Raw genomic sequence first — 21,231 nt, 5'->3', positions numbered from 1 at the left:
ACGTAGGGGGACCGTGATCGGTGATTTTGTCCCAGGGGATGTGGGACCTTTGACATTTTTTCAATTTTTGGTACTTCATGGATGTGTAGCACAATAAGGTGAAGGTAAAGTCCTAATGGACTGCATTGTATTTGAACGGCTTATAAAAAACAATAAAAGAATATTAACATACAATTTCAGTGTTGTGAATTCGCACAGCCTATCTAAAGAAACGACAACTTGAAGACATGAATCCGCCGGCAAACAAAATGTGGATGTTATACGCGTTGATGTCATATTCACAAATAGAATTTGAATTGTTCAGCATGCTTTGGAGAGTCTAACGAACATATAACAAAGTACACAAGAGCAGGAAAAAAAACAAAGCAAAAACCAACACTTCTGTTTGCGTCCCTGAAAGTCTTCAAAATTGAATCGTGGTTAGAATTTCAGTCTTTCTCAAAAGAGAAAGACTTCTTAAAAGAGAAAGACTTAAAGTCCTCAGCCGGGCGTATCTAAGTTAGTCCGCGAAAACAGGAGTTCATCTCCTCGACGTCGAGACAGAGACCCGGTCACGTGATTGATGTGTAATTTGTCTGATCTTTTCTTCGGATGCTTGAACCAAAGACACCCGGGACAGCAATGAGGTGTCCCATCACTGCTTGTAATGATGCCACTCAGCCATGAAGAAGGCAAAGGATCTGTGTCACGCGATTTGGAGCGAAATAAATTTACAGTTGCCGCTTTCCTTCCGGCTGGCGGGTTTTTTTTTCTTTCTACCCCGGGGGCAAGATTGAGAGGATGTACAAAGAAACACTTTGTTTTCATCGGAGGGGATACAAAATGTCTGTGTACTGTAAAGCGACGTGGCGATTTCTCCTTTACCATAAGGGTCAATTCATGCCGTCGCCGTTTCAGCCCGCCTCTCTCCCTCGCGTCGGAAACAAGTCTTTCATCTTGCTTAACCAACTTATATCCGATTGTAATTGTGAAACTTTTGAGATGGCTTCTATCAAACGTCATGAACAATTGGTACGGAATCGTCGAGTTTACTGATACAAAAACAGCTCGTCCTTACGTTGACGATCATTGGGGCGCTTTTGCAGTGCTATTGACAATTCATAAGTGTCGATTCTACCGTGTCACTTACACCTGCCCACGCTTGATTGCGCGTACAAGGTTATTCACCGCGCTCACTAATGGAATGGAATACAGTGTCTTCTTATGTAACGATGCGTTTCTAAACAGGACCTGTTGAAAAGATGGGCTCTGATCCCCTAGGAGAGGCCAAAGGCCTTCTAAAAGCATCAATAGCAACTAAACTTTATTTGTCCAGGGTCGGGGCAATTTATAGGGCAATTATTTTGATCAACGGCTTGTCCTGTGTTGATTTCGCATATTTGAAGGATACAAACAAAGGATTTTCTTTTCCGTTGGGAGATGGAGCCGAGAAAAGAGCATGGTTTTCATGAGGGATCCGACAAGCTATTAAATGAATATACAGTTCGATGACAGGGCATTCGGGCGGAATTGTCATCGATATCGCCCTGTAAGTTACAGGCTGTAACATACGTAAAGTGCATGCAACACACTTATCGGCCACCTCTCCCCCTCCCCAGTAACGTACAATTCGTCCGTACCCACCGACTTTGTAAAAAAACGTCTCCAATTAACATAACTTCTCATTTCTTTTAATTCAATACAGAGTTTCCAGAAGATTTCTCAATCATAGCAACGCTGAAGCCATCCAAGGGTCTCAGCTCATATTTACTAGTAGTGTACAATCGGCTTGGCACGCCGCAGGTCTCACTGGAAGTCGGGACACAAATCATCTTCTCGTATGACGATCAAAAAGCTCCAAAATCAACGATTATTTTCGATGTCAATGTCGCTGACGACGAGTAAGTACGGAAGGAAGATGAGTGTTTTCTAAGAGGGTATAACCATAGAATTGTTTAGTTCAAAGTTTTGCTGTTTGACCGGTTTTACTCGGTATTGTATGCGGATTATTATGTAATAGTGTCAAGATGTGACACCGGTGACCCGTTCGAGAGAAAGTGGGTTTGACGGAATGACGACAGACACGTCAGTGTGACTCTGAGAAAGGCACATTGCGAGAGAGAGAGAGAGAGAGAGAGAGAGAGAGAGAGAGAGAGAGAGAGAGAGAGAGAGAGAGAGAGAGAGAGAGAGAGAGAGAGGGGGGGGAGCGCAACAATTTGCGCATTTGTGGTGTACTTTACACGCATCTGTACACTATTATTACACAACAACACCCCTGGCATTTTGTCATGACTCTTGTTTCGTCAGCCTGTGGGTAAACGATGTCGCGGTATTGCCATGTGTACTTAAACATATTCAAGGGCCCTTGTCAATTTATTTAGTGCCCTGCAATTGAAAGAAACTGTACATGGGGGGACATCTTACAGAAAACTGCGTAATTTCAGTTATGTTTACTCTGACATTCTTCAAAAGTAGACCACTACCCCGCCCGATTCCAAAATGCACCAGGCCAATTGATTTCGACTGGAAGAAGCTCCACACAGCAAATATGGCTACCTTCGAGACAGCGTGTGTTTGGCTGGCTTTCTGTGACCAGCCAAGAGTGGAAATCGGCAAATGGGAGATATTAAGGATCACATTTTTCTGCCATGGCTTCGGTCACGGTGTCATGGTCATTGAGTGCCCAAGATGATCCCGTAACGACCTCCAAGATTCAACAGCTTTGCCTCTGTTTGTCGTTGGGGGTCCGTGCCAAGCGGCCAATGGAGTCCAAACTTTCAATTAGTCACTTGGTAGTAGATACAGATGGACACCCCAAATCTTGCAATGAGGCAGTGCGTTATAAATGCTTCTGAAATCAAGCCATCTTGACAAAGTATGTCGTCACGATAGGACGGCATATTGGATCAAGGAGTCGACTGGTTTTCTTAACGAACCGGCCCTCGGATCCAAAAGGACCAGAGGAGTGATCGTGTCATCATAGGCGTGGAGGTTATCTGTGGGCCATAGGCTACTACATCCATCCCATAAGTATGTGTATATGTATACACGCACACACGCACTTGCACAACTCCAGACAAGGTTGTCCTCAGAAACCACAAGTTGTGTCAACAAATGATCGTATTCAAGAGGACTTGTTAGCCTTGGTCGGATAGCTTACGCTGGCCTATTATATTGCCGGTGGTCGTCTTTCTGACTTGCAGTATCGACCACTCTCCCTTGTACTCAAGATCCAGGCAAACTGAGAGAGAACCTTGTCGAGTCTTGGTCTTTCACTCAGGTTCTGCCCCATTTCACCACCTTCAAAAGCAGCGTGTTTGTCGCGGTGTAAGGTAATCGGTTGCCCATGTAAACACAGATACCTCACCTAGTGGTTTTAAGTTACATGCAAACCAAGAGGGAGGGAGTGTACCGGGTAGAAAATTTCTATTTAACTTTCACTGCCCGCTCTGATAGCCCTCGTCTTTGCTCAAGTTTGAGGGTTTTAATGTCCAGTTTGACCTAGCAGCGGACAGTTTAAAGCTCGCCTCAGAAAACGATGACTGCCTAAATATTATCGGTCATTCGTCGACCGAATGCGAAGACAGCGTAGCCAACCATCGGGCATACTGAATCACCTGCTACCGTACATACACGGTGGCTAAATGGTGTCTTATTACAGGAACTTCAAATTTCATACCATGGTTCCGACAGAAAAATAATAGTAGCATCGGGTAGTTTAAATATTGGTTTACCCATAGACGGCAGGAGCGAGACCGACTGACAATGCACAATGCTATAACGATATATTTGACAAACGATAAACTTACCCTGAATGGGGAAGCGGCGATAACAGAGGTGACCTTATTCTGCAGACTTTGTGACTTGGTGAATGTATAAATTGTGTTCCCTCGTCCACGGAAGAGGCGGGGGACTCAAACAGATGGTTGGGAAACACCCTCCTCCGTTTCCTTGGCGACCGAACCTGCAAGGATTTTTCCAATTTATGTCTTACATAACGACAATCGAATTTTATATTAAGTTTTGCAAATATCTAGACAAGTCAATACATTTTCAAACTCAAATAATATACAATCTAAGGCCACAATCTCCATGACAACCTATAACGGTCGCCCAACTGACCAGTTAACATAGTTTCTTTAAAACCTGTGAAGGGTGAAGTGACGAGAATGCTTACTCTTTATGCTACAAGAATCAGTATGTCGGGGACCAAAGGTCTTTTGTTGACTCAAAAGTAAGTTCACCATAGAACGCGCCTTGGGGACAGATATTTTGCTCTTAAATTTTTACTTAAAGATCTTTGAGTAATAAAAATTTCACCGTCTTAGTTTCTCGAAAATTTTATTTTTCCCCATAGACTTACCGAAGGGATGGCGGCCATCTTTAATTTAAAATATCGGTAAATGTTAGGTAATTTGTTTTTCTTGTACCAAATTTGCACGGTGACTTCCGAATTTTATTCTTGATTTGGTAAGAGAATAGCTGTACGTTTCGTTGGTGAAAGTTTGAGCAAAAGTTTAAGTCTTTCACTTTCGAGCCGTGTACTATCTTAATCGCTCTCAAGAAAAGTAAAAGGCAAAAGTCGCGCTCGAGTTCAGAGAGGAACCATATGTTTTATCATTAAAGGTATACTGTCACCTGTTCCAATTTTGCTACAGTTATGATGGAAAGAGAAAATCTAACCAATCACACATTTTAAGCGGGTGGCCGCTTTTTAAAAACAGCGCCCTCACATGGGCATTTTGAATACCAAGGAACGCCCCTTTGACCATATATGGGCATATTTAGATTACAGGTGACTGTACACCTTTAATGGGAAATAACATTGAATCATTGCATTTCCGACATGAATCAACCACCAAGAGTATTTAATACCCCATCAAACAAATACTCCGGTTTAAGTGTCAAAACCTGTCAGGTTTGACCCTGTTTTCTCAGTTTTCGTTCAGCGAGATAACTGTAGTTTACTCATCTTCTCCATGAAATGTAATGTCTCCAGTCTGCGACGTTATTGTTGATAAATCATTTCTGGTCCGGACCGAAACTCGGATTCCGCGATAAGATCGGATATATGTATGCACATGCCGTGCCTATAAGCTAAACACTGGACATTTTAACGTCATTTAAGGAGTAAAAAGAAAAAAAATATATGCGGTTTTCAGACAGTCTAAAAATACTGTAAAGAATATCAAAAGTTCCAGCTAATGGAACTTTAAATTTATTCGCCGGTTCATGAAGGGTAGCGCCACGTTAAGTCTTTAATGATACCTTGTCAGAAAACAAGACGCCTGGCATCACCGGCCCTCTGTGGAGCCAAGGCTTGCTCTCGACGCTATTCTCCCCCTTTGTGGAAGAGGTAAAGTGGGGCCCCGGTCAGTTTAGGTCTCGGAGATTAGTTGAAACTCGAGACTTGGAGACATCGGCGTTCTCTATGGTCCATTTCGTAGCAGACAGGCTGTAACACGGAAAAGTGTTTCGAGATACCGGTTGCATTGTTGAAGCCATTGTGAGGTTTCCTATTATGCCAATTTTCCCAAGCCAGACCGGTGTATTCTGCTCCATCGCAAGAGAAAATTCGATCCAGTCTACGAGGGTATTTTTGGGGGGAATCTCGTGAAAACGATAGCTTTTGTCTGATCAGATTAAAGCTCACAAAATATGTAATTGTTCAGACCTCACTCAAATTGACTACTGGCAACACAACTGACAATGGCAGCAGTTTGATTCTTTGGAATAAATATTGGTCGACAGTTCCTTATTGATAAAAGACATTTATATGCTAGGATTGGTATCGTAGGCTTATCTATCCATACCATACATTTGTTCTGTTTCGAAAAGAACATTTTACCAGACTTTTCGACCACTTTTAATGTTTCACAAACAACCTTTATTTTTGCTTGTTTTTTTAGAAATTTTTTCCCCGTCCCATTTTTTTTTTGGTCAAGTAGAAATGATTTTCGCTTGGATAGCGTGTCCTCTTACTGCCAGATTTGGTTCGCGCATGCTCCAAGAGATAACTTCATATGTTGGTTCACCAATGTTGGTTGATATATTCTTAAGGTAGTATGCGCCTCGAAATTGAAAGACTTAAACTTTTGCTGAAACTTTCCTCAAGGAAACTTTTAAAAAATCCCTTTAGAGATCAATGGTAAAGACCAGGGATCACCTTGCAAAATTTAATACTAGAGAAAGAAATTCCTTAAAAATGACCGATATTTGAAATTCAAAATGGCCGCCATCAACGTGTTAACTCCATGAGAAAAGTGAGCCCCCACAAGTGGTAGACCAAATCAGTAAAAGAAGATTGAGAGTCCGAGGCGCATTCTACCTTAAAATATCTAAAAATGTTGCTTGGTCGACAGCTTGCACTTTTGATTTGCAGTTAACATGAATGACATGTGACGGAGATGCGCAATTTATAGTTTTTAATGATACTTCAACGAACAATCTTAACGATACCGCTTCCTTCATTGCTTGAAAGCTCGTGCTTACAAAAAATGCGAGCGATGGCCTCGTTGCGAGGTTGTCCGAGATGACTAGGGCCTTTTTACCCATAATATTTCACATTTTCAGTGACCCTTGCGTCGGGAGATCGAATCAACTTCTTTTCAATGCTTATTTATAAAGTATCAAAGTTACGTCCACAAGAAAGTCTAAAAATTCCCAGTGAATTTTAAGGAAGTATATACCAAAACTACGGGGAGGTTCAGGACAAGCCACCAAATCTCTCGGTCATATCAAGGTCGGCGTAATTTTCCTTCCGAGAGAAAAGGAAAGGTCCAGAGGTTGACAGAAAGCAAGTGAATGGTTGGTATGTAGGGGTTCGCAAAGGTACTTGACCGCATCATAAATACGGATGACGTAGCACCTAAAAGGATATAGATTTTCATTAAGGCCAGACATGTCAATTCCACCGAGACGCTTGTTATATTTATGACCGTAAAGTGCAAATGTTGGTTGCATAAACACCATTTCTGTCAAAATTCGACATATTTTACTTTCGTCGCCATGCGTTTTCGATCTGTTCGTTCCGGGCTCGGACAATTAAAATCGAATTCGCTTCGTTCCCGGGCGCTTAGGGCCTGTTTCCGCTCACGTGATACGTTCACAATAGTCAACTGTGCATTTCATGGCACGAAATACTGAGACTGTCCTCCGTTAGAACGAAGCGCGCTCGGTATGCGTTATATGCAGGTTAAATTTTTCTCTCCATAAATGCTGCCACGTAGACCCTTGATTTTTCTCGCTCCAAACACGCACGTTCTCACGTGTTTATACACCGTATATTGGTACACTTCCGACGGCTGTCAACACCCTGTCATTGACAATTAAGGCTATTACCTTGTTCAACAACATCCTATAGCCACTCACCCAGGCCAACCGATAGAAACGGCAGTGGCGCGTATCGGCCGACCATACAACCGGGCTCTCAAGCTTCGATTACCGGTTGAAAGCAGAGACGATGTTTCGCCGAGGTGGCTTGTATTTCAGTGTCAGACCCGAGCATTCGGAAGAAGTAACCCCGAAACCCGGTGACTGTCTGGGGTGCAACACCCGTGACAGGATTAAACACATTTGCGGTAATAAAATAAGCGCCTGTCTGCGTCTCCGAAGCCCTCCCGGGGACCGGCTGTGCTACACCTTCGGTCCGGTATCGATATGTTGAACTCTTCTGAGCGAAATTCAACTTGACGTACTCTACAGTACAAGTGTCTTTTGTCGAAGAAATTCCAATAAATGCGAGGATTGTCTTCCAGTAACAGAAGAGACCGTCAAGGTTAAAAGCCCCAGGACAGAAAGAATGCAATGCTAAAGTCCTCGTTACTTACCGGTATCATCTCGAAAAATACCGGATAAAATGGTATGAATATCTAAGATTGTGCCTCAAATCTTCTTGGTGATCGAACTAAGAATAGGTCTTTATGAGTATATCATGTAATAAGGGGGGGGGGGGAGAGCCTGACCTTGTGAAGCCTGGTAAACAGAAGTCCCTAGATGACTAACGCTTAAATGTTTGTAATCTTAATGGTATTAATTGCAGTGTAAATTTGTCCTTTGAGTATAATATCTGTAATCATGACGCGAGACTTCTGTAATCTTGTCGCAATCCATAGCAAGGCCTACCGGTTGATTTGAAATGGGCGTTGTAATCTTTTGAGGATATGAGCCAGCCTAAGAAGGCCATTATTGAATTAATTCCGATTACAGTTATTTGTAGTTGTATGGCTTTCCTTTACACGTGTGTGGTAGTCTGTTTAATATAATTCCTTGCCGTTCAGGGGATGGCCACAAAACGATTTCTTTTATCAAGAAAACGCTGTTGCAAAATGCGTTCGAATTTTGCCGCAGTAAGGGGTCAACCGATTGATTCGCGGGGGTGGCGTGGGGTGGTAGGAGTCACTGAGAAACGTGGTTTATTGCGCCAGTCATTTTCCCATCGAGGTTTGAAGCTCTTTCGACACAATATCTAGCTTATTAACCGATACAGAACCCCCAAGTTGCCCAAGATATTTGAGGGTTGTATTGAAATGGTGATCTCAGTCGACATGACGAAAACCTATATAGATTTTTACCACCATTACATACAGAATTCCAGCGAGACTTGTGCACTTTGGCGAGGCCATCTACATTTGAAAAACCGTTTGCTGAGGCTACTGCTGAGATATGCAGAGAAGCAACCAACCCACACAAGTACATACGTACATACCGACTGCCAGAATATTGATCAATAGTCTAGAATTCAGACTATGGCTTGCTTGGGGGTCTACATACCCCGAAACACCGGCTAGATCGCAGACAATAGCAAACAGGAGCAATTTCACGGGCCCGTTGATGTGGAGACACTCAAGGGCATCGACACAATGCATATGAAGTTGCCTTTGGTGGTTACTCAACAATCGCAACTGAATGAAAGTCTGACTTTTCAGGTGCTTGGAGTTCAGTACCTCCCATTTATATATTGTCTTCCGATGGACCATATTTTTCACTGTCAGTAATATCCTCTCCTCTCAGTATGTCTTCGACGTCTATAGCTCAAGATCGGGAACGGATTTCCTTTATATCCACATAGAATAATCAGAAATGTTGAGAGATGGATGACCCTGTGTTACTATAAAAGAAGAAGTTTCTCTACCTAGTATGGGCCATTGGCAGTTTGTATTTAGACAAGCGACGACGCAGACTGCAACATAACAATCAAGGGGTGACCAAAGCTTATCAACGGTGACGTGTAACTCGCGGTCACAAAATTCCACTCTGACCCGTCTATTTCTTGGAGTTGATTGAAGTCTTGCCCTTACGGTAGTATGTGAACGTGAAAGACTTGAACTTTTGCTCAAACTTTCCTCATTCAGACTTTCAACCACTCTCTCAGAAACTTCAACAATAAAAAATCATTGGTCACAGCGCAAAATTTGGTTTCGAGAGAAACAAATTACCTGATATTTCTATATACTTGGAATTCAACGTGGCTGCTATTCCTGTGTTAACTCCATGAGAAGGAATATTTTTTATTTTCAAAATACCAAAATTTTCGTACTCCAAGAGCTTTACAGTGATCCCCACAAGCGGTAGACAAGAAAAGTATTGCAGGAAAATTTGAGAGACCGACTATCTGTGCCCGAGGCGCATTCCACCTTAATTCAAACGAAGTACGAGTTTAAAACAAAGATTGGACCTTGGGCTACTGGAGACAGTAACACAGTCCAGCTCAATTCTGAAATGTTCAGTCGTAATGCTAAAAACAAGACCCGTTGTTTTTGGAATTACCGACACCTATTCTGATTAAGTTATATATATATATATATATATATATATATATATATATATATATATATATATATATATATATATATATATATATATATATATATATATATATATATATATATATATATAACGTACAAGTTAATCGATTTGATAATTATATATATATACATGTATATATTTATTATATACATACAAATATTTATCTAACTTCTGTATGCATCTTCTCCGTGACTCTATCTATCTATCTATCTATCTATCTATCTATCTATCTATCTATCTATCTATCTATCTATCTATCTATCTATCTATCTATCTATCTATCTATCTGCTCATTTATCTAACTATTATGCATATACATGATATTTATCGTTTTAAAAATACGACTTATACGTATAATAGATGGATGGATGGGTGGATAATGGATAGATAACGATAAAAGGAAGAATACGTATAGATCCGTACATGCATATCTTCTTCTCTCAACTTACTCATGGCAGCCATATCATTCTTGGATATTTGCATCTGATTTTTATTCATCCTTCTGTTTTTGTTCCAAAGTCAGTGAGCGACTTTTTCGATATCCCTCTCGGCACTTAACAGACCGTTTTACGATTCCTTTGTGTCTGCTCCTTGTATTGTTATTTTACCCCTTTCTTTCACATGATGATCGAAGTGCTCGGAAGAGCAGTAGATTGCTATTGTCTTGAACGTTTCGCGCCGGTGGTCATCGGCAACCTTGCCGCAAGTTTCGGATTCGGTTGTTTGCTTTACAAGAAAACTGGGGGCTTATATTAAGTCGGCGATTGGATGATATGATTAGAAAGTAACGCGTTTAGGGTTGGACTGTTACCACGACACGTAAATAAATACCCCCTTACTCAATTAGGAAATCACTTGGGTAACTGTATAACCATTATGCGACCCTATAGCCTCATTGCATTTGCCTGGGACCACCCGCTAAAAATTGTTTCACCTCATTTCCGATATGCCCAGACACAATTACAAGCACCATAATAGACGCGGAGTTATTCTCTTCTGCAAGCACAAGGTGGATATTTAACACAACCACTGGTCAGACGTTTTTATTTGCCGTTTTGTCATAACTTCGCCGCTAAATGCTCTTCTGTTGTTTAAAAAAGAGTCTAGGTCTGTTTGTGATTCTTAACTAATCTTTCTTAGTTATAAAATGGGAGGTTTCCCCCTCATCGGGGAGGTCCCTGTCTGTTTATAGTGCCGATACAACAAAGCTCATCCTCAACTCACTGTCAGTGTGATTAATCGCTGGGTGGAGCACCAGTTCTCTCGCTATCAAAATCACATGCTATCATACCGACACAGACGCAGGCCGAAGGACGTCTACATCACTTTGTATAAGTGTCAAACTTTGTCCATGCGGTTACGATTGAACGGTTCTACGGTGAAGTTGCCCCTAGCCCTCTTTACATCGGGTCGTGGAATTAAAACAGGGGTATTCGTGAATGTAAATCATTGAATTTGAAATTTGAAATGCTAAAATTACCTCTTTATATAACAGAGATTGGCAAGAAATTTCCAAGATGGCGGAGGATGCGTTCTGGGTATACGTACAAGCCTTTGCATGTTTCACCCGCGAGTTTGTGTCATATCCAAAAAGTAATTCGGAAACACTAATACCATCGTATCAGCAAATATGAAAACTATTGACCCTGTGAAAAAGGAATAACTGTGTCATCTGTTAATATGTGCCTTTATGATCCAATGCCTAACGGTGGTTCCTCAGCGGCGTGGCATGAAGGTCAAAGCTAAGCAGACCAAATGCCATACACGACTTGGCTTGGGTAACACGATATTCAGTAGCCCCAAAACTAAGGATTACCTTTACTGCAAAGCTTTTAGCCACTTGAGAGGCCAAGTGTCACTCAGACCAGAGTAAATAAACTATAGAGAATAAAGGAGTGATAAAAACGTTAAACAAAGTAACCGTCTGGAATTGTGAATACGCAAGCTCTTTGTCCTATATCTTTTAATAGATTTTTGTCCAGTATCTCTACGTTGTTTTGATATGATTTTAGGTATCATATACAAAATCTACGGAGAGTTTTTAGACAAAACTGCGCAGTTTCGCAGAAAAAAATCATTACACAGATTCAAGCAGCCGTCTGCTTCGTCTATATTTGTGTTAGGAAAGTATCGTGTTCACGCCTGAATATGATCAGAAAATTAGCTCTTTTTGTTTGCATATCTACGATCTTCTGCAGCTTTCAGAGTCACCACAAGTGTATACAAGCAGATGTGTTCAACGGAAAAGTCGATAGAATTGAGGGAATTACATCATGTTCGATGGATTTTAATGGATGACCTACGCAATGTCGAGCAAAATACATGCATGTAACATGACTGGACTCTGAGTAACAACTCTAATCATCTGGGCCAGAAAGCGAAAAAAAAAGTATTTTGACTTTGGCGGTGCACTAATTGTATACATATAGACACCCACGCAAATACCTCAGACCAGCCGGTCTTGTAAACGGAGACAGACATATTTTCTTAAGTACACTTTTCAGTGATTGCAAAGAGGAAAAGGACTAATTTTGCTTTTCAGCGGAGTGGAAGACATGTGAACAATATGTAATGAGACAGTTTCATGCAGCTTATCGCATCCTATTGTGGATTTTTACCATATCATCCCCTTGTCTGTGGTAGAAGACCACTAGATTTTTTACTTTTGGTGGAAGCTCCCCAGCAAGCTCATGGAGACGACTTTGAAATTCGGATATGTCGACGTGACCCTATTCCCACTAGATGGCGCTAGATGCATCTCTCTTTATGTCGGGATACGAACTAGAAAGCATATTTGCAACTCGCCCTCAGCAGTAACCTCCAGTTCATGTTATCATTTTACTGTTAATGCGCGATCACAGACTTGTGCTCCGGTGCACTCTGCCCTTGTACACGCACTGAAATAAATTCTTTGGTATTTTTACCGCCGAGGCGTTCGACGGAAGTGGCGATATTTAAATATCAGGAATGAGAGAGACCTTGCCAGATTACGCGGTCAGATGGCCACCTTTTCTTTTAATGAAGGTTAGTTCTAGTTCAGCTAACGCCATGCTCTTTAATCGAACCGGTTTGACCTCATCCTCGAATGACGCACTGACCAGATCCACCAAGGCAATCCTGGAGGACAGATGGAAACCGACCGCCTGCTTCAAACTTGAAGCATCTTTTGGCATGCGTCGAATTCTCGTCCACGGCGAGAGATCTCGTACGTCCATAGACAACGCGCGAGCAATTTACGATGTAGAATGTCCCGGCGTACTTGCTACCAAACAGCGGTTCATCGAACTTTCGTTGCACATTTCGATGATTGACCTACAGTTGACCCTCAGAATGGCTTTTAAAGTTATTACTCAACGCCAAAGGCAAAACAAGACGACTGTAGCCTGTAGGACCGTTCACAACGAGTTTGCAAAGTGATCTCAGTTCATTTCCGCTGAGGTAGACTGATATGACATGACATGACATGACATGACATGACATGATATTACATATGGTATGATATGACATGATATGACATGATATGATATGTTAGGACATGATATGATATGATATGATATGTATAATATGATATGATATGACATGATATGATATGATATGATATGATATGATATGATATGATATGATATGATATGATATGATATGATATGATATGATATGATACGATATGATATGATATGATATGAATGATATGATATGGTATAGTATGGTATGGTATGGTATGGTATGGTATGGTATGGTATGGTATGGTATGGTAGGTTATGGTATGGTATGGTATGGTATAGTATGGTATGGTATGGTATGATTACGAACGAAACTTCCACTACCACAGTACCAATCTGAGATCGTGATCATGACTAATCTTAGAACTGCAAAACCTTGAGAGCAAATGTTAAAACATACATTGGCAGGCAAGAAAGAAAGTCAACACAGTCAGTTCGATTACTGTATGCCAAGCTAGAGCATCTTATATAATCCTTTGCTGAATTGAAAGCGTTCAATTACCCCCCCCCCCCATATTTCGTTTTTCTTGTACATTTCTTTGTTTCAACTTATGTGACATTCAAATGATCTCACAAAGCTTCAGTGCTTTTTTCGCCATATTTCAGTTTTATGAAGAGCTCAGGTTAAGCATTTTCTTTGACATAATGAGTTATGAACAAATTTCCTGTGCGAAGTAATCAGTAGAGGTCCGTTTGAAGCATTTTTATAATATTGTTTAATGACTTTACTTGCGAAAAACAAAAACATTTTGGTTAATGTGAAAATTGTTAAAAATGCTTGCCCACAATTTTTCAAATGAATGATGTTGTAATGACGTTGATGAGTTATCTCAGAATATGGAAAGATACGTTGTCGTTCACAAGTTCACAGGCGATACAATTCACGTTTTTTTAAAGGGATTGCTTGCATTTATTTCCTTAGATATCAGATTGGAAGGCAGTTAATCTGAATGAACAGAAATTAAACCAGGAAAATATACTATATTTCCCAGACAAATATCTAAGAAATTGTTCCTCTGCACTTCCAAGTGTCATTCACACCCTCAGTCATACGTAGGGTGGGTTTCGTACGACTTGACCGTGTGAATAAAGAGAGGGTCCTCGACCGTAACCTTTGATGGGAGCCACTATTAAAATGATAAAAATACTCTTTAAAAAGAAAAACAGTGATGTAGATTCTCTTTTGATCAGCAAAGTAGCAAACATAGAGTTCGGTTCACACATTCATTCATTCATTCTCTCTCACGGTCCTCTCACTCCTCTCCTTCTCCCAACCTGCTTCACAAATGAACTGTCCTAGGCCGAAATAATCTTTTGGAATTTTGCTCATCTTGTCCGGGGCGGATGGGAAGTGATGTGGGAGCAAGAAGCCTAGACAATCTCCGTCAATCTTTTCAGAACTGTAAGACGTTACGGAGATTTGATGGACATTGCTGACTGACTCGTTCATTAAGTAATTACGGCGGTACAGGAATATGTTCACGGATATTGCACAATTGGGCTGCACTGATCCTTAGAAAATAAACAAAAATCAGACAAGATAACATTAAATTACATGTCTGTTAATGATAGTCTACAGCCCACATTCCTAACATCCCAGGAAGAAGCTAATTACATAGATAACTCGACATAACCGTATCAACAAGCAAAAGAATACCGCCTGACCACGTTCTTGAAGTTGGTATTTCATCAAACATTACAGCAGAATGCGCCTCGGAGACAGATAATCGGACTCTCAATTTCTTCAATTCTTTTCTAATCTACCACTTGTTGGGCTCATTTTAAAGCTCTCTGATTCTGAATAAGAAAAAAATTTCACCGTCTTAGTTTTTCGAAAATCCAAATTTTTATTTTTTGCCCGTAGGGTTAACACTGGGCACGGCGGCCATTTTGAATTTCAAATATCGGTAAATGTCAGGTAATTTGTTTCTCTAGTACACGCGAGGTGACCCCGGATTTTTACTCTTGTAGGAGAATGGTTGAAAGTTTCATTGAGGAAAGTTTGAGTCTTTCACTTTCGAGGCGCATTCTACCTTAAACAGCTTCGAGGTTGCGATAACAGCAGTTTCAGGAGATAAATTCCTCAATTATAAGTGATAGGTGAGCTTAAACGTCCGCCATTACTCTACCAGTATCACTGGTGTCCGGCGATCTCAACAGACCACCCACGGGTTAATTAATGTAGGGCAACCGCTCTTCATGATATGGAAGGCTAATTTAACCTCTTCATCTGTGTACACAAAAAAATATCATGGAGGGGGAGGGGAGAAAGTCTCTATCAAATTCTCGTTTGAGGAGTACAGCGGTAAAAGGAAAACAGAAGACTGATAAATCGAAATTACATAATCGGCCGGGTACACCGTGACAATTTTTGGCGTCGACCCTACAAAGTTACCGATGTCCAGACGAATCAATTAACACTGCATCTGGCTCATTATCAAATCGTGGTTTACCGGCCTCCTTTCAAACCGCATATTATGGGAAACCTAAAAACAGTAAGCGCATTGAAGTTAAATATCACTTGGCGGAGGTATACAAGTAGTTTTGTGTTATCAGTGGCAGCACACCGACAAACGAGTCAACTACTACCGACTGCAGACAGTGTTTGATAGAAATTGCTCTCTTGACGATCGGGTTGTGAATATAGTATTTGTGTAGAAGCTATCATCATATGTAGGTTAATGGAACGGTTGCCTCGCAGGGCATCGAGTTACGCAACGAATTAGCCCTGCGTACGATGCTGTGTGTTCCGCTACAGCTAACCACCCCGCTCATGAGCGATTAGCTGTAGCGGAACACACAGCATCGTACGCAGGGCTAGCAACGAATATGTACATCCCCAGGAACAGCTATTGGATGGGCAGGGCATTACATATTACAAGTCAGACAACTCCGTCCTTTCACTACGACGGTAGACCTCGGAGCATGACTCTCTCTAAATTGCGCAAGCTGTCCGCAATCTATCCGGCGGTTTTGTACCTCTGCAAACTTGGCGATTTTAGTTTGCGGGGCTACAAAATGAACGGCTTGGTTGTGGGCTGAATGCTGAGTGAGAACGAAAAGTTTGACAGATGTCAATCGGCACAGAGAAGAACATTTTTGAAACAACACGATGCATGATCAGCACAACTCTTATAAGTCAAGTTATGCAATTTTATGCTAATTTTAATCACCTGAATAAGGGCATACCTTCAAAGAATCCTACATGTAGGGATGGCACCATTCCGATTTGTTCAAATGATAATGGAATTTGTTTTCCAGTATTTGTTTTTTGTTAAGTCCCCCATGATATCTTCTTTCCAATCTGCTTCGCCTCTGTCATTAGTATTCGGAAAACGTTCTTGTTTTGCTTGAATATAAAAATATATTTGTTAGCCATGTCAATTAGATTTTCTTTTAAGGCGATATGCCCCGATGCCACGTAGTAATGATTTCAGATAAACACAAGGCAGTATTGCTGAAGGCAATGAGTACTTGGGCCGTGATAGAGTAATTTTGAGGACAATATATACTACTATTCAAATATGGTCTTGAATTTCCTCCTGTCAATGAGGCATTTGATTAACTGGTTATTAAACGAAGCAATGGCATGATAACGGCAAAATATGTCTTGCAACTTTTGTGGAGTTTGAGGCAGGGGTTCTTTATTTATAGCGGGAATTGCTTAAACTCCTTAAATATTCAAATTACAGCAAATTTCTTTTGTTCTCGATGGTAGATGTCTAATATTTAGATGGGCATATTTAGATTTCTACCCTATAGTTATCCCTATATACCAAAAATCGGACATCCAGCTCTATTGGCTTGCTCAGAATTAGATATGCGCATAATTAATGAGGTACAATATGTGGTGTCATAAGGTGTCCCATCATACCATTTATGAAGGGTGTAGCACTTGTGGTTACTGAGTTGTGGACAAATATATATATTTGAGGTCAAAGGTCATCGAGGTCACGTGACATTTTGTCAAAATAATTGTATTGCTAAGTTATTCCTATATACCAAAAATCAGACCTCTAGCTCTATTGGCGCGCTCAAAATTATATATGCGCATAATTAATGAGGTACAATATGTGGTGTCATAAGGTGTCTTATCATACCAAATATGAAGGATGTAGCACTTGTGGTTACTGAGTTGTGGACAAATATATATATTTGAGGTCAAAGGTCATTGAGGTCACGTCACATTTTGTCATAATAATTGTATTGCTAAGTTATTCCTATATACCAAAAATCAGACCTCTAGCTCTATTGGCTCGCTCAAAATAAGATATGCACATAATTAATGAGGTACAATATATGGTGTCATAAGGTGTCCTTTCATACCAAATATGAAGGGTGTAGCACTTGTGGTTACTGAGTTGTGGACAAATATGTATATTTGAGGTCAAAGGTCATTGAGGTCACGTGAAGTTTTGTCAACAAATTATATTGTTAACTTATCCCTATATACCAGAAATCAGACCTCTTGCTCTATTGGCTCGCTCATAATTAGATATGCACATAATTAATGGGGTACAATATGTGGCGTCATAAGGTGTCCCATCATACCAAATATGAAAGGTTTAGCACTTGTGGTTACTGAGTTATGGACAATAATGTATATTTGAGGTCAAAGGTCACCAAGGTCACATGATATTTTGTCAAAATTTCTGAGATATCTGCGCGAACCGATGGACTCACTGATGGACTCACGGACGGATATGAGCCAATCTATAAGCCCCCTGGACTTTATCCGTGGGGACAAAAAAACTGTGTCACTGCATCCTTTAGGCAATATGAATACGATGAGAAACTAAATTTTTATTTTTCTTGGCATCATACATGCGAATCTATGGAGAACTGCCTTATACGTGGGAGTCTATGGAGGTGTAAACTAAAAAGTCCTCTAACACGGCCAAATTTGAAAGCATTGTGAAACAAATCGACGTGCATCTGTATGGGTTGGGTACTAGGCGTGAACAGACGCACGGACCTCGGACTTCGTCCATGGTGATTAAAAACAACGCAACAGTTATTACAGCTACACCGGCGGTAGGTTCATATCCAAAGCCCCGTACGGTCTGCCGCCGTCGCTTGAAAACAATCTCATGCACCCGGCATATGGGCAGCTGGCGGATGCATGACTTCCCGGAGAAGGCGAGCTGTCACGTTCAAGCTCAGGATTATTTGTCGATCAAATTTCAGTAAATTTACCTTACTTAGATGAAATTTTGTCTATAGGCTGAAATTTCGCCGAAGTTTGACAAAATTACATCGATTTTTCAGGTTCATATGCGACATTTTTGAGTTTTGAGTGCAGACAGAAATAAGTTTTGAGGCAACATGGCTGCGACCCCATGTTGACCCTAGCCCTGCGTACGATGCTATGTGCTACAGCTAACACACAGCATAGTACGCAGGGCCAGCGAGAGAGCTGCCGACATCGACGGTTATTTACGAGAAGTGAATAAAAGACTGTCATTTTTGGAAGCGATCGAGTAGCTGAGGTAGGCTGGGATACGACTTGGGCCCAAGAACGCTGAATTTCGGCAGTAATTTGGCTTTTTACGTCAAGTCCCAAAATGGATTTGAAGTCACCGACCCAACGTACGGGTCTTTGCAGGGCTGTGGTGAGCGGGGCGGTTAGCTGTAGCGGAACACACAGCATCGTACGCAGGGCTAGTTGACCCCCAAGTGAAAATGTGTTCGCGATCAAATCTTCCTATATTTTTTTCAGAATTTTCAACAAAATCATTGCTTCTTACATCTTTTGTAAAATATAAAATACTAAAATAAAACTGCGATGTGCCATGTCTCCAGATTTCTAAAATATCGTTCGTTGACCGTTCGACGCAAACTTGTGACGCAGTTGAAATTCAATACTGACCGCCAAATAACCTTAATGAGACGAGATCAGTCTAGACATCCTCCAAATTATCCAACCATTCGCATTGCAATTCAGCTCGCTTAGAGTATCATAACATTTTTCGGCCTTCTTTTAGATCGACCCTAATATCTCCCATTTAGGAAATAAATACACAAGCTACCTCGACAAAACTTCGTGCACCATCCAAGACCAAACGCACTACAAATCTGTCTCGACGTCATCATCTCCTTACATGGTAATCGGCATACCGTATTTTTTAGCAAAGGGGACACAGAATACGTCGGAGTATTCAGTTTCAAAACGTATTACATTGTGTGATGTTGTCAAAAAAAAGTCATGTTACTGCAGTGGTATAAATTACAAAACACAAAAGTTCAAATCAGTTTATTTTGGACTGGCTTTACCCAACATTTCATATTGTTTCTTATGCCAGATTTGACCACGTGCTTACTGGCGACCCCTTTTCATGCAAATTTTGTGTCAAATGATGTGTTCCCCTGGAAAAACAAACGTACGATTTCTAAATGAAGGAGGCGAAATTGCCCTCAAGACGCGAAACCACCCCTTGGGGTGTACCTAGCTATTTTTAACGAGCTTCTCGAATCTGCAGCTCTATTTCGAAATGATGGTCTGGTTTTCTCAGCTCAAGGATAAGTGTTCTCCATCGCTGTGGGCATTACTATTCTCACCCGGGGGTATAGTTTCCAGTCGTAATGTTTTTCATTGTGTCCGGGATATAAAACCTTTCTTTTTCAAACTTTCTCTTTGATTAACACTAATCCACATCTTGTCAGTGATTAAACATGTTTCAAGTTTAAATTTAAACTATGGTCTCGAGCCCTCCTGTTCGACCAAACCGAAATTACCCCTCCCACTTTGGCTCGTCCAGTGGGTGTAGCAAGGGTCGTGCCATCGCCTAGGAACGGAGGGTGCATTAATTGTTGCATTCGATGCACATTTTGATTATATTCAGAAGATTTTGTGGCCAAAACTCAGATAGAGAAGCATTTATATTCACATCTCACTTATTCAAGACTGGCTGAGAGCAGCACTTCCATTCAGTTAACATCATTACGCCATTTATTATGCCAAGAAAGATGAAGCCAATACATTTTGCCCTCCCTGGTCTCAGCCAGAAATGGTTATACCTTACAGTTTTTTCCCACGGAATGAAAACAAATGTACTTGGGCTGAGGCCCAAGTACACATAAAAACGTTGCTACATCGGCCGCTGCAGGTCACCTGCCTGTTTATTCATCCCACGTGTATCCTATGTATTCCTACAATGAAAGAGAATGGTTGGAAACATTGGTTTTTACACATTCAGCTCGTGTATCACCATGTTTAGAATCAAGATTAAAATTGTATCTGTGTGTGTGTGTGCTTAAGAAAATAGAAACGAAAATACTTTATGTAAGTTTTAAGGGCTAATGATGAAACTCGCCACAGAACATTAAGACTCCGCGCAAAGATGAAATGACTGGTCACGGTGACCAGAGATTTATATGTATTCTTTGATTCGACAATAACGATAGTACACAGTGCTCGATTCTCGCTTTATATTGAAAAGACAAGCATGTAATTGTGTTTCAGACAAAGGTTTCTGGGACCACTCAGTAGATTTGGTATGGCACCCAAATTTTAAAGGACCATACCCCTACCATACCAAAACTACGGTTAGGTCCCAAACAAAGACAAAGGGTAGTATTAGTAATCTCGTTTTTTAATGCATTTTCATGAAAATTACATTAACTCTAGAATAAACAATGACGAAACGTTTCCTTTTTTCTCTTTCCGTTACAGCTGGCATAGGATAGGACTTATGATAGCAGGAAATACAATGTCTATACTAGTAGACTGTTCGTACAATGAAACCAAAGTCTTAGACAGAAAGCTTGATGTGAAAATCGACACAGCCGGTATAGTCGTCGTCGGAAGACAGCTTCTTCGGCAGGGGTCCTATGAGGTAGGTCGTTATCAACGTATAAGTGGTCAGGCTCTACTGTGACACTCTGAGTGACCATCTAGATAGAACACGAGAGACGAGAAATTCACCCTGTGTTTCTCGGCGCTCTC

At 40.9% G+C, this 21,231-nt stretch overlaps 1 protein-coding gene across 2 annotated transcripts in view; it reads left to right on the top strand.

Annotated features, from left to right (window-relative positions):
• The window catches only part of LOC139114239 (collagen alpha-1(XI) chain-like), a 115,768-nt gene that overhangs the window by 38,354 nt on the left and 56,183 nt on the right, over positions 1-21,231 (top strand). For both annotated transcript variants that reach the window (XM_070675817.1, XM_070675816.1), the window contains exons 3-4: positions 1,685-1,880; positions 20,959-21,121. In XM_070675817.1, the coding sequence (XP_070531918.1) occupies positions 1,685-1,880; positions 20,959-21,121 (359 nt within the window). The remainder of the gene's footprint in view (positions 1-1,684; positions 1,881-20,958; positions 21,122-21,231) is intronic.

This window comes from Ptychodera flava, chromosome 16, assembly GCF_041260155.1.
Source record: "Ptychodera flava strain L36383 chromosome 16, AS_Pfla_20210202, whole genome shotgun sequence".
NCBI classification, from domain to species: domain Eukaryota; kingdom Metazoa; phylum Hemichordata; class Enteropneusta; family Ptychoderidae; genus Ptychodera; species Ptychodera flava.
This window is presented reverse-complemented; position numbering and strand designations above follow the sequence as displayed.